The sequence below is a fragment of the Trachinotus anak genome, unplaced genomic scaffold, assembly GCF_046630095.1.
Source record: "Trachinotus anak isolate AG129_WGS33_773 ecotype Australia unplaced genomic scaffold, CSIRO_AGI_Tana_v1 ptg000011l, whole genome shotgun sequence".
Taxonomy (NCBI): Eukaryota; Metazoa; Chordata; class Actinopteri; order Carangiformes; family Carangidae; genus Trachinotus; species Trachinotus anak.
This window is the reverse complement of record NW_027273862.1, coordinates 24,052,689-24,067,173: the sequence shown is the minus strand read 5'-3', so window position 1 is coordinate 24,067,173 and position 14,485 is coordinate 24,052,689. Positions and strand designations below refer to the sequence as shown.

General features: G+C 39.1%; 1 protein-coding gene across 2 annotated transcripts in view; it reads left to right on the top strand.

Moving 5' to 3' along the window:
• The window catches only part of glceb (glucuronic acid epimerase b), a 50,822-nt gene that overhangs the window by 21,836 nt on the left and 14,501 nt on the right, over positions 1–14,485 (top strand). The window contains exons 2-3 of one of the 2 annotated variants that reach the window (XM_071489166.1): positions 124–229; positions 9,786–10,315. In XM_071489166.1, coding sequence (XP_071345267.1) covers positions 9,799–10,315 — 517 coding nt within the window. In that variant the 5' untranslated portion in view covers positions 124–229; positions 9,786–9,798. The remainder of the gene's footprint in view (positions 1–123; positions 230–9,785; positions 10,316–14,485) is intronic. The other variant, XM_071489167.1, reaches the window with a different exon arrangement.

Below are 14,485 nucleotides of genomic sequence, written 5' to 3'. Positions count from 1 at the left end.
CCTCATATACAGTACATGTGCTTGCATGTCATGCATACAGATTTTTGATGTGTGTTTATGTGCCTTCATACATCATTTTGAGCCACAATGGTGGAAATCTACCTTCTCCTCTCTCCTGTATAGGTGCTTAGGAAACCTCGAGCAGAAAGTACCAGAAGAGCAAGCTGTGTCGAGACTCGGTGGTGAACATCAAGAGGATGTTGGGTGTTTCTTTGTGAATGGATTAGAGGTGAGCACTGTTGTCCTTTAACTTCTCCCTGTTGAGTTACAACAAGCCTACACAGAGGAGGTTATTTTTCAGATGTCTTTTAGTGCTATTTAGTAAATAGTTTGTTCATGCACACTCTTGGATTATGAAGTAGTTGCGACATTGGCCAATTTGACTTGATGAAATTAAATAACGTGCAGTATATGCAGTGTAACCTCTTCTGCATGCAGATTTGTGCTAGACTTCATTACATGGACAAATTAAATCTTCTGCATACTCTTACATCCACTGTGAGAATGGCCTGGTCTTGCTTGTATGATGAAATGAATAAGCATAGCTGTAACAAGTTCCCCTAAGCCCTGCATTCCTCCTCTTGTCATCACTGAATCATTTTTGATTGCATAAGGAACGACAGAGCTCTTTGAACTAACTCTGGGTGCATTAGCTTGTATAACTCGGGTAATTGTGTCTGCATGAAGAGATGCTGCTGGACTTAAGGCACTGACACACACCCCAGTACAGCACTAGTATAATCACACACACAATTTCATGATATTTGAGGCTGTTATGTTCTAGTCGGAGTGTTATGTGCTATAATTAATTATAAAAGAATTTTCCTGTGGTGGTTTAAGGTGGCCCAACAGCACAATATGCATTTTGCTTTTTTTTAAATTCTTTTGCAAATAACTTTATTTATCCTGACTTTAGTGCTTTATAAATAAGCTGTGTTGTTAGGATATTATTAGATATATCGTTGCTTTTTAAATGACAAAGATGACAGTTTTAAAACAAATTAGATACTTGTTTATTGTTACTTGTTTTTCAGTGCTGTCATGCTGCAAAGCACTTTGTATCCAGGATAAGGCAGAGCACCACATCACACACATTTTGTGCATATACAACGTAACTGGAATGCAGTTTATTGTTTATTTGTGAGCCTATTAAACCCCCAAATCATTGTTGATGAGCTGTACTACCCCCCCCCTAACTGCCAGACTTGACACAGCCCAGATTCTTGTTGAAGCACTTGTAGACCATGTCCACCAAATTCTACCTTAGCTTGATTTGTTTCATAGCTTTCACATCTTTTCTCCTTCTCCTAGCTTGTAGCATCTTATGCCAGTCCCTGTTTCTTAGGTCCACATTTGTTTCTGTGGTGTTGCATGGAAAGCAGCTAGCATGACCTGCCTCTGAAATGATGCATATATTTTTCTGTTGTCTCCGCTACATTTGATTAAGAGTCCGCTTAATCCCTCAGTAGGCCACAGTTATAAGCTTTTTGGTAATGACCTGCTTAATCCTCGAACCAGAGATAAAACACACAGGCACATTAACTTCAAAGCAGTTTACTCACTTCTCAGCTGCCTCTAAACAAAGTTGTTTTACTGAGCAGTGATGGCAAATTAGGCTACATGTTAGTCTGTTGTGTTGGTTTATTAGCTGAGCTTCTGCCATTCGTTTGAGTGATGTAGGAAGAAAGGTGCTGGAGTAACACCATGGTTTTTGTCTTCAGCTTCTAATCCACCTTGTTGTAAAAAACTTTGTCACAGTGAACTGATCCATCAATTGACAGAAAATTAATCTGAATCTATTTTCATAACTGGTTAATCATTTTAAGTAATTTTTCAATTTGAGGATTTCCCTCACCTTATGTTGTAGTTGTAGTGGGGACCGTTGAGCAGCAAAACTAAATGTGTAGACGTCACATTGGGATTTAGGGAATTCTTTTTTTCCTCTATTTTCCACCATTTTATAGACCTAATGATTTATCCACTAATTGAGATGATGTACTGAGCATTAATTTGTAATTAAAATTATTGCTAGTTTCAACCTTGTTGTCTCTAGTTTTAGTGACTTTTGTGACCCACTTTACAACTCTATTTAAAAAAAGATGGTAACAAATCTAATGACTGGCAGACATTTTCCTTGAAGTGAGCCCCCAATGCTGCCCTATGAATATGCAGGCCTCTCTGCTTAATGTGACTGCAGCTCTGCGGCGTCAGCTGCAGTCCGTGAGAGAGGGAGGGTCTGCAGACACAGTGGCCAGGCTGATACAGGTGACTGCAGATTCTGCACAAAATATACAAAATAAACTTGTTCTGGTTACTAAGTGACCTTTCCTAACAGACAGTTAATGACCTTCTTTTTTTCTTGCAGCCTTCACTTATTGCCATATTACATAATATCAAGTGACCTAGCTGGATGTACAGTCCAGGCGAGGGGTTAATAGGAGCTCTGTGGGTTTTGATTTATATACACAGCTTTTGGTTTATAGGCGTAGGTTCAGATTTTCTAGTTGAAAGTCGGATTTCTTCTGCTGAGATCACCTCTGCAACACAAGACGTACGTGTTGTATATGATCAGACGAGTCCGTATATTGCTTTATATTCCCTGCAGTAACTGTGTTTACATCCTTTTATTTACTTTGTGATACAGAGCAAAGGTGAGCTGCACACATACAGTGGGGTCCTAAAGTCCGTTGGAACCTGTGGAAAGGTTAAACCACATCCTGAATGTGAAAGTTAACAGCTCGATAACTGACCTCGGATCACTGCCAACTATGATATTTTTGACTCAACCTTGCAGTTTACAGACCTTTCTGAAACAACAAGGTCTAATGATTTTTGTTTTCCTGTGACCTGTGATCTGTTGTTGAAATTTAGTGATCGTGTGAGAGGGACTGTTAAGATATTTTGGTTTATGTTATTGACCAACACTTTGAGTAGTTTCTTTCAATAACATAATGTATAATTTTACCAGGGGCAAACCGTGCATATTAGGGCTAGGCCTTTTTAGTCCCATCCACTATAAATCAAAATCTGATTGGTTCATTCATCTGCCACTTTCTAAACGGCCACAAGTGGCTATGGGGGCTTCAGGCTTGGATAATATGATTGGATAACCTTATTTTCTTGGTTTTAGGGTAGCAACGCTTTTATTTCTGCAACAAACTTGATAGAAAATTTGGCTAAAAATAAAATTAGGAGAGAATAATTATTAAATGAAAGTATAAATTTAAAATGCTGATTCGTTTGGCCTTCTGTGAAGGCCCAGAAGGCCCTAAGGGTCCCCCACTGAATTTTATTAGAATGTGAGATTGCAACAGGTAGCAAAAAAGATTAATAGTAATTTAAGAGTTAGAAGTAATTTTTTTCCTTGTCAGTTGTTGCCTTGAATTCACCCTGGTGCCTACACATTATCATAATCAACCTCAGAAGCACATCAGACACCCACAATACATATGCACACACAAACACACAGACCCACACACCATCCCATCTCCACAGGAGAAAACGTGCCTCAGAGCTTCAGCATAAGCTGATAATTTACAGGCAGTCTCAAACCTCTACCTTACTTCACCCGTGGAAGAGAGCAGTGAAAATGTCAGGAGTTTAGTTAGGGCTACAACACCTGCACCTCACACATACACCAGGTTTCTGCTCCAATAGCTCCCCAAGGGTGGCTCACGAGCACTCAGCTTTTACTGCTGTGATGACGGCTTGTGATTTTTACGTCAGAGGACAGCAGTAGAAGAAAAACAACTCCATTCACCCATCCCCATGCCAAGTGCTGCAGTAGTTTTGACAATGTTGTAAATGTAGTACGTTCTGCACCAGGGACCAAGACAGAGATTAGCAGCTCGTTTGATTTGAAGTTCATTTAACAAGGTCACACAGTGTTTTTTTTGTTTTTTTGGTTTTTTTACCTTTGGAAATATTTGATTTCGTGCACTGCTCAAACTGAGATGTTTTTGAAAACACTTTCTCATTACTAACACCTGGAAGTATTAGGTACCTGCTAGAATTTTCCCAGCCTTATTACCAGGGATCTAGGGGATAAAGACATCCAAATATTTGCATGCGTTATTAGTTGTTATCTATGTCTGGCAGAATTAATACCCACAGTTTTAAGCCAGAGGATCACTTCCTGCATTTGATGAAGCAAACGTCAGGGTATCCGCCAAGCCGTAGATCCACATATGTTACAGCTCATCACAGCTCAAAGGCAAAAGCTCACAATCAAAGTGTAAAGCCTTTGATGATCTGCAGAAGCAGCGAAAAAAGTGGTGTGTTATTGGACATGTGAGCGCCCTGGGACCTCAGGTTGTCAGGACTATGAAGTTGCACGTCTTGTCAGGGATCATAGAGCTTCAGTCAGATTGCACTTACCAGCAGTTTGTTGTTATTAGCATATTGTAAGCATTTAGTTATCATTAAATATAATGCCTGTTTTCAGCGCCGCAATGATGGTGATTATATCACTAGGGCTGCAGTGACTGTTTTCATTATTGATTAATTTCATTATTGTTTAATATGCAAAAATGTGTTTTACAACAATTTCCCTCTAAAAAGCAACTCAGTGAATGCCAGTGAAATTAGAGAAATAGGAGTTTGCATTTGTAAAAACACAAAAAAAAAATGTTTTTAAAAATGCATCCCCATGTCTTCATTCCTCTCTCTCCCTCGCATTTATCAATACACATGGTGTAGCTTTCATTGTTCTGGTGTTCACAAAGAATGAGAACATCACATAAAAATCTGCAAGTCTCACTAAGTCACTACCTGCTATTTCAGGCACTTTTCAATTTCCTAAGGCAGGACACTGAGAGCATGTAAGCTGCAAATCTGCTTTTGTTTTCCAGTGTCTTTTACCTTTATCTGTCAAGCATGGAGGACTTTTATCCTTCGACAGGATTGCCTTTCACCTCCTGTCTAGTTGCATCTATCTTTTTTCTGTCAGTGTAGTTTTCCTTCCAGATCCAAACAGTGTCATTACCAGTGGGATTATACCAATGCAAACCTTTCCGAGGTCTGATAACCAGGGGATTACACGGAGGTCCATCGGCATAGTATAAACAACAAGTCCTCAAACCTAATGGCAAAGTAAAATGATCCATGTGACTGTTTAAAGAAAAGTTTCATAAGCTTTAGCTTTAGGCTATAGTAAATGTCTGCACTTCTTTATGGTAAATTAAACCAATAAAATAGAAGATGACAATCTGCAGTGGTGAATTCACATGCTTTGTTTTCTCAACTAACCAATCTGACATAACAGGTCTGGTAGTTGTATAACTTTCTTTGCTACTGAGCGAAGGCGGTCTCAATTCACACGACTAAAAAAGTTGCTTGTCAGGAAGACCAAAACAAAAGTCATTCAGAGCTTTTGAATAAACAACTGATGCTGCTGTTTCTACAGAGAGCCGGCTCCTAATAGATGTTAGTGAATCTGGGTCAAAATACACCAGAGACAATGCAGCTACTGTCTGCGTAACTAGCTAAATGTTGTTTGTTTGCCTTGTAATTAAGCAGCAGCTGATGTGATTTACATCTTTGTTTGTCAGAACTCAGTCAAGAGGACATTAATAACAGTGTTAAACTGAATTGTTCATAACAACTTAGTTTACATATCATAAAATAAAAAGTTCCTACTCTTTGTGTGGATACTCTTTAGATTGATGTAGAGACTGGACAAGTGTATTGCACTCTGCTGATTAAGCAGGGATTCAGACCAAAACCAGCCCTGAATTGAAGCAACACAGGGGGCTGCGTTGGTGCAGTTTAGGTCCAGGAAGTCCAGTTTTAGTAACAGATCGCTGTGTTAAAAGATTTCACAGATGCCACAACACTGTTCAGAGGTTTTTCTTATGCTTGTTCACCTTACAAAGTAATCCAGCACAGGTGTGTGCTTGCAAGTATTTGTTTGGTCAACACAGCACCTTGCCAGATGATGTTGTGTTGCAGAAACCTTTCAACCGGGTTTAATTTTTTTGCCAGATGACCCTTCGCCAGAGCTCCTGGTATCATTGGAACTCCAGCTGTGCTGATGGACTTGCTCCATCCAAATGAACACAGCCTAACTCTGCATTCACACATACAAGGTCGTAGGCAGTCTCCAGCCTTTCTTAAATTGCAACGGTGTGAGCGTGTTGCATTGAGTGTGTACTCTTTTCTGACTGGACACTGTACAGAATAGCTGTGTTTGTGGATGTTTTTACCTCGTGCTATGTGTACTGATCAGCATTACAGTCCTGTTGTCTTTTTGCGAAAGCAATCCCAACTCCTCAAGTGCAGCAGAGTTGTAAGCATCTCTGTTTCAGTGGGAATGTCTAGAAAAGTTCAGGGCTGCAGTGCATGTGTGAAAGCAGCTTATGAATACCAGACTACTGCTGTCCCAGCTTTGAGTCTGTACATGTGAGCATTCCTTAAGGCTTATACCAGTTGCTTGCAACAACCTGCTTTCAGCTCTTTCCTTGAATTCATAGTACGTGTTCTTCCTTACAAATAATATCAAATATAACAGAGAACCATTGAATAAGGATAAGAAATAGATGAAAAAACGCATCAACACAACTTTAGGCTGCCTTTAACTCATTGATAAAGAGCCAGCACACATTTACAGACAGGCCTGCTTTATTATAATAATAATAATAATAATAATAATGATAATAGTCTTTTTATGAAAACGGGTTTTTACGACAGGTTTAGGGCAGGGCCCTGTCACCACCCTGGTGTGAAAAGGTTGACACCCATCTTTTGAGCCCTGTTGACTGTGTCTAGATGGCATCCTGTCTTCATAGCATATGCTTGATATTTGCGAGTCTCCCTGTTTGAATGTAACTGAGTTTTATCCACTGCAATTTCTAATTTATTGCAATTAAATATGGAACAAAAAAAGTTTTGGTTGCTGTTGAGTTTAGCTTTCTTGCTTGCACATTCAGTATTTCTCTCTGTCTCTATTCTGGACTCTCTCTCTCTCTCTTGGTCTTTCTCTGTTTTTTTTTAATAAGAAATTTCCATTTCTCCAGTTAGTTACTAGTTTGTTTGAGCCTCCAGAACTAGTTTCAAGCACATAGCAAATGGGCAAATGCTTATTTGTGTGTCAGGTGTGGTTGAGAGAGATCACCTGAATCAGAGCAATCATGATTTTTGATCCATAAACCGACTGCATTCGTAATTTGCTTACCCATGACATTAACTCTTCCAGTGTGTCTGCTGTTCCGGCGTCTGGGTAAATTGTGTTTCTGTAATGGGACATGGCTTTAGACAAATTGTCTTCCAGTCATTGCGAGGTATTAGGATCTCCTCCATGCTGCAGTGCTTAAGCTCATGTCTGTCCACCTTCAGCCTGAGCTCAACACAGGCAACGAATCACTATAAAAAGAGCCAATTATTTATAGTTGGTTCCCTGACAGGGCTGGTCCTACTTATCTTTCAGGGTGCAGTCCCCAGGTCTTCCGCTTCACATTTTCAGCATTGACAGAGCTCCCATCGGCCCAATCTTTCATTACTGCACCAGGCTGACATTTCTCCAAGTATCAATGATAGTTTTTATGTGTGGCAATAATTTATCAGGCACAGAGATCCACCAAAGCTTTTTTTTTTTTACACCACTGACTGGAAGACAACAGCAAAAAGTTTTAAACGAGAGCTTCTGTGAAAGAAAGTTTTTAAAATGTTTTTCTGGTTTTCTTGTGGAACAAAAAAAAAATCAATCACGTAGTGGAAAAAAAAAGGATTATTATTATTTTAGGAGTCACATATGAATCCCTTTATTACACAGGACAGCCTAAATTCAGTGTTTGGCTTTTGCAGTTTTACTTCTAAACCTCAATTAGGAAGGAGCCTGTTCTTCATCTTCTATACTTGCATTCCCTCAACATTTGCTTGTTCAGCACTCTGGAGGTCTAGTCTCCTGTTTAAGAGTCACCTAATACATTAACTTTGTTCAAGAGGCTGCTTGCACTATAATTGGACTCTGCAATGCTGTAGCTGATAACTATTGTCCAATTAATGCACAATAATTGAGCTGACCTTTAGTAGTGGCTTGGTTGGTCCTCTGTCAACAGAGGATCTGGCTCTGTCATCACTGTAATAGTAAATTCTATGAGCTGTAATTAGTGTGGAGGAGGAGACTTCAATATGTGTATTGATTTCTTGCTGGCTTGGTGAAAACACCAGAGACATGCAGAGGACATGAAAACATGGATCCAGACTGACTGACTGGTCCATTAACATGTCTGATTCGCTTTGTGCGTTGTACGAGATCCAATTTGGTCGGCAGAAAACATAGAATATGGTGCATTATTCCATTCAGTGCCTGAAATTAGATAAAAGAACCTTAAAATGAATTTTAGGTTTATCTAGTGAAAATGGGAGGCCAGCTGTGGGGAGATAAGGTTTGTCTTGCCTTTACATCTTCAGGACTAAGCCTTTAAACAAATACTAATATTGAAAAATACTTTTATTTGCTTTCTTGCCAAATGTTAGATGAGAACATTGATAACACAAACGAAACATAAAATGTGAATTACTGAGCGTTAGAGGTTCTGGATGGTGGATTTTGTTACCTTCGGACAGAAATAAGCTAGCTGTTTCCCCCTATTTCCAGTCTTAATGCTAAGCTAATTTGCTGCAGGCCCCAGCTGGACATGACAGCAGTATCAGTGTTTTCATCTCTCAGCAAGAAAGCAAATAAGCATATTTCCCAAAATGTTGAACTAATAGAGCAGTTTGTGAGTTTCAGCGAAGTAACCTTAAATCTACCTAAAACAATAATTAAAAATCAAACTAGCATGCAGAAAGATGTAGATGATTGATGGACAGTGGTTGTGGTTGGGTAGTAAATGAGACACATGCACACAGTGGCAATCAAAGCACAATCCAGAGTTTCTTATTGGTCACAAACGTGCAGTTTTTACATATGCAACCACACTCAGTTTGAGTATATAGTCTTAATGAGCAACAGACTCTACATTCACCAGCTCTGTCCTGCTTCGGTGCCTATGACTCATCCCCAGCTGGACAGTCTACTCACCAAACAAAAGTGATTGATTCAAATTACAACTTGTCATCTATCTAGGGAAAGTTATTCCAAGCTTCTTTCTCTTGGGTTTATGTAATTTTTCATGAAAGAATGAGAGAATCACTGGATAACAGTTGTACAACTTAGTTGCTTATAAACTGTGTCATGTACCATGCAGCATTATAATTTGCATTTTTTCCTACAAACCTCATTTAATTGATCTATTTGGTTTAACCACTCTTAATATCAATCAACTGACTTTTCACTGATCTAGAAAATTAAACTTGGTGTAAAAGAGCAGAGCGCTGTTATGTTGTTCAACGGTTATGAATTTACATCCACTTAAGTAACCAGGTTATATTTCAGGTTTTTCTTTAAACATCATGTAAACCGGAAACCCAGTTTAAATAATTAGGGTAGGGTTTTAGAGATTTCTCCAGGAGGAAGCTGGTGTTTTGGACATGGATATGTGTACCAGTTTTCTAATCGGCTTTTTATTATGGACATGTGTATATTTAATAAGTCTTCAGTCAGAACTGCTATAACAGATGTGCTGCAGGATAAAAGAAAATCATTAAACAGAGCAATGCATCCTTGTTTTCAAAATTATTTCATTCATACGCTGACTAAAACTGAAACTGGCACTAAGAAGCCTTTAGAAGTCTAGATATAAATCTATTAATGATAATGATTCAGTAATATACCATATAATGATTGTCACTAAGCTACCGATCCTACAGGCCTCTAATGTATCCCTTGTGTTTGTGTCACTCAGGTGAGTTGTGACCATGCGCTGCCTGGCTGCTCGGGTGAACTACAAGACCCTCATCGTTATCTGCGCCCTCTTCACACTCATCACTGTGTTGCTGTGGAACCGATGCTCCAGTGACACCTCCGTACGCTTCCTGCCTCGTGCCGCCGTGGTGGCTCCAAGTCCCAAGGTGGGGGATGCCAGCATCAGCAGCCAGCAGCACCCTCCACAACCTCCAGAGCCCCCACCTGTTGTTGGGGTTGTTGGTGGGATCAAGTATGAAGAAATTGACTGCCTGATCAATGATGAATCAACCATAAAAGGGCGGCGAGAGGGCGGCGAGATCTACCTGCCCTTCAGTTGGATGGAAAAATACTTTGAGGTGTACGGCAAAGTAGTGCAGTACGACGGCTATGATCGTTTCGAGTTCCAGCACAGCTATTCAAAGGTTTACACGCAACGTGAGCCCTACCACCCCGATGGAGTCTTCATGTCATTTGAGGGATACAACGTGGAGGTCCGTGACCGCGTCAAGTGTATAAGTGGAGTGGAAGGTAAGACTTTTAGTATAGATGTTAAAGTTACTATGCATTTGAATGCCTTTATATTTAAAAAGCTGTCTCGAGACTTCTAGAAACTTCTTGTGGTGTGTCAGATGTGCATCGCCAAGATCAATTGTCTCATTTCATAGGAAAAACTGCCCACAGACTGACAGCTAAATTTTGTTTGTTTTTTTGTTGACAGTGTGCTGGCAGTTTTTCTATGATATAAGAGCATAAAATATTCAAATACACTTACAACATAAATGTGCAAAACATTTAAACAAAATACAGCTCTCATTACAGTTTTGATGGTATTTCCCTTTCTTGCTAACCAAAGTAAACCACCAGATTTCTGCACTCTTGCTGTAACATACACCATCACCGCAACATAAATTTAGTTCATAGAGACCAAATACACACAACGTAGGATTTATTTCATGATTAACTTGATTCGTTTTTAATAAACCCTGTGTCACCGAGAAATATGTGATTTACTTGTTGACGTCTAGTTCAGCAAAGCGATGCATCATAAATGCAATGATTTGATTTCAACATATTTCAGAAGCACCTGCCTAAAGTCTCTGCCACCCATACCTGAATGTGATTAACTTTTCTTTAAAACACCATCAAAGCAGATTTAAAAATGAACCTTTTCTTCACTCAGACACTGTCTGCGTTTCTTTGTATAGACATCTTGCTGGATCTCCATTAAGTGAAAGTATCCTTCCCTGTCCCTTCACGCCTTCTGTCCATCCTCCAAGCTGTTTTCTTTTCAAGGTTCCTTTTAAAATAATTGCCGGGAAGGATCAATAGCTCATTTTAAAAGGCTATTAGTTTAAACCACATTATCAGCAATATATTCTGTTCCCCAATGGCTTGAAGAAGTGGCCCTTCATACTTGCCTGAAATTACAAAATAGATATTCATTATCCTTACCTTTTTGTCAAATAGTTAAAGCCACCATAAAAAGAAAACTATCATACCAGGAACTCAAAATAAAGCGTCTCTCCCCTAAAACCTTCCCTTAAGAACTCAAATAGATCAGTGTCATCAGTGAAAATGACAGAAGTCAAGAGGGTGCGATACGTAGTTATTCAGCCACAGTTCTGAGCCCTTTTCCACTCACTAGCTTGATGAGTAATGATAGCTAGTGTCTGTAAGAGTAATTTACCATCAGTAAATTGCTGTTTTTACTGAGATGGATGGTGCAGTTTCCTGCATGGGCTTCTTTTTTTTTTTTTTAACTTATTGACAGAAAAATTCTTTTCTGGTCATCACATAAACAGAGCCACTCACAGTAGTTTTCTTCATACTAAAATCTGCAAGAAGCATGTATGCCATTCTGTCACATAGTCTAACCCTAACCCTGTAATACTCAAGCCTGAATTGTGAGGTAGATCCGAAAACACTTTTGTTTTATTGGTTCCATAGACTTTGGTTGTTTTTCATTAAATAGTTTTATTTTTGAGGTTCTCTGTACTTTTTTTTAGAAAAAATACAGTCCCACTGAATAACCTTTATGGGAGACAAATTTTGCCACCTTTACCATAGTTGTGCCCCACAATACTACATGTATGGTAGGGAGCATATATAGTGGAAATTGGATCAAATAGGAATAAAGCCAAATTTGTTGGTACCTCTGGGCTGAGGAGCAGGAAGCCAAGTTATTCTCACCCTCCAGTTGCCTGCAGACAGTTCCTTTAAGTACACAACTGAAGAAACACTCCCATACACACACACTTGCACACACTCACACACACACTCTCTCACAATTTATCAAGGTTCATTAATTAAGCCTAAGGCTCTTTGCAATGTAGCACTACACACCCGCAAGCATACACACCTCTCTTCAACTTAGCATATTTTTATAAGTGAAAATAGCAGTTCATTAATTAGCCTGTCACAGTCAGAGGAACCTCAGGGCTTAATCAAGGTTGTGGAAACATTTCTCTCCCAGTGCACCCTGCTATCCATGGAAAAGTTTTTTAAAAGGACCCTCAGCAATGTGCAGTAAATGCCATAATGACCCTTGTACGTCACTCTAGCAGTCTAACATTAGACACCCACCTAAATTGTCAATCTCAGGCTCCACCAGTTACTTGCTGCTTTACTATTGTAATACTCTTGGAATCAAAAAATATTTAGTCATTAAACACCTTAAAAGCACTTTTATGTGTCATTGCTTCTCACATCTTCTGGAGACTTGCAGTTTTATAGTAGGGGGTTACTTCACCAGAAACTCCATGAGACAAAGAGCAGAAGCTGAGAAAAATTAAGCTCCAGCAGTCAGGGCACTGTCATTAATGGAAGTATATAATCCTCTCTAACAACACCCTCTTAAATCACTCTCTGTCTCATTTTTTGGGTCTCTTGTTTTCTCTTTGACTACCTTTATCTTCACTCCCCATTCTATTGCAACCAGTGACAATCATCACTTAAACATTAGCACGACCACATTACAGTCCTAAAACACATCTTATGCTCTTTTAAGTGCTCATTTACACTTCTGCTGCAAACACATACATGATGCCCGATCTCTTCAACCTAACCCCTGTGCACACTCAGCCTGCTGACTAAGATAAATATAGCACTTTCTGGAGAAGACAGAGAGGGACTTGGAAGAATAGCCTCGCAACAGAATCCAGGACACTGTAGCAAACCGTTGTGGTTATAGCCCAGACTCCAAACCACAGAGTGATTTAAATAGACAACATTTTGATCCCAGTTCAATCTGTCACAAAAATTTAATAAAATTATGGTTTGGAGTCAGTGTGCAGGCGTTAGTCTTTTCATTTATGCTGGTTTCCAAAAGGCTTGCACCCACAGTGCATGTTATATTCATATAATTACATTATACAACTGGCTTACAGCTAGATGCTGTTCACTCCCTGTGTTGGTATCAGCAGGAAATGTAATATCCAGCTAAACTAGGAGGCAGAAAAACTGTATAAAAAAAAAACAAAAAAAAAAACTCAGGGAGACACAGCTCTGATAGACCATTGCTTTGTCAAGTTGCTATTCATTGCTGATATTTTGGTAAAGAATTGGAAACAATATGTCCAGTATTCACTGGCCTTTAAGCTGCGCTTTGGGCTCCACCAACTCCAGCAACATGTTGAACTTTTTCCATCAGTTTATTTTGGGTTTTCACAGTGAGATTGTCTGAGCTTGTTGTTAATATTGTTTATAATATTGTTAATAATGAATATTTTTCTTAAATGAGCTTTAATGTCCACATGTCAAGAGTTTTGCTGACCTACCAGAGGTCAAAAACAGTACTGCTGTTCAGGTGGTGTGGCACTTTTTCTGCTACACGAACTTCAGTAGGCTTAAAGCCTGCTGTAATTGGCAGAAGACCTAGTTTTTCAGATTTCAAGTTCAAGTCCACTCTCTGGAGTTATGAGAATATGTGGGGGCTTAACAGTCAATTCCACATGGATTACTTAGCAGTATTCAGTGAGTAGCACAGTGTGATAGTGTTAGGATTTTGACAGTCATTTGACTTAAGTTGTCAAGGGAGATGCCAGTAACAAGACAGGCATGGAGGAAAGTCTGGCAGGGGAAGGGAAGAATATGTGTTTGTGTGGAGATGTATGAGTGTGTGCATGAATGCATTTTTTTCCATATTCTTTTATTAACACATTAATCACATGCATACAGTTCTCAATCAGGAAGTGTTTGTGCAACTTAAGTACTTAACTGTGTTATTACATTGCCTCATGCCATGCACTTGTCCCATTAAATATAAACTAATAACATGGGACATAAATTAATGCTCCATGTGTAAAGGTCAAACCTGAAGAAAATGCATATTTCAGATGCACTACTTGGGAATGTTTGCCATGAAACAGGCTGTGCTGTGATTGTTGCTCACAGTTATCAAGCATATTACACATGACCAACACTCTAACATGCATCATGATAAATTCATTTCGAAACAATAGCAAGTAATAGCTAATAATTAATCTGAGCGAGCATTTGATCACTGTGTCTGCTTAAAAAAAACAGATCTAAAGATAAAAATCTTCTGATTCTGGGCCATTCATTCATGCAAAACATGCAGTGGCTAAACATACCACAGACGCATTGTGTCAGTGAAGTCAGTTTGGTGTCTCTAAATTATAACATGCAATGCACATATACAAAAATGTGTACATGGTCCATTAAAATATAGTTGCTGTC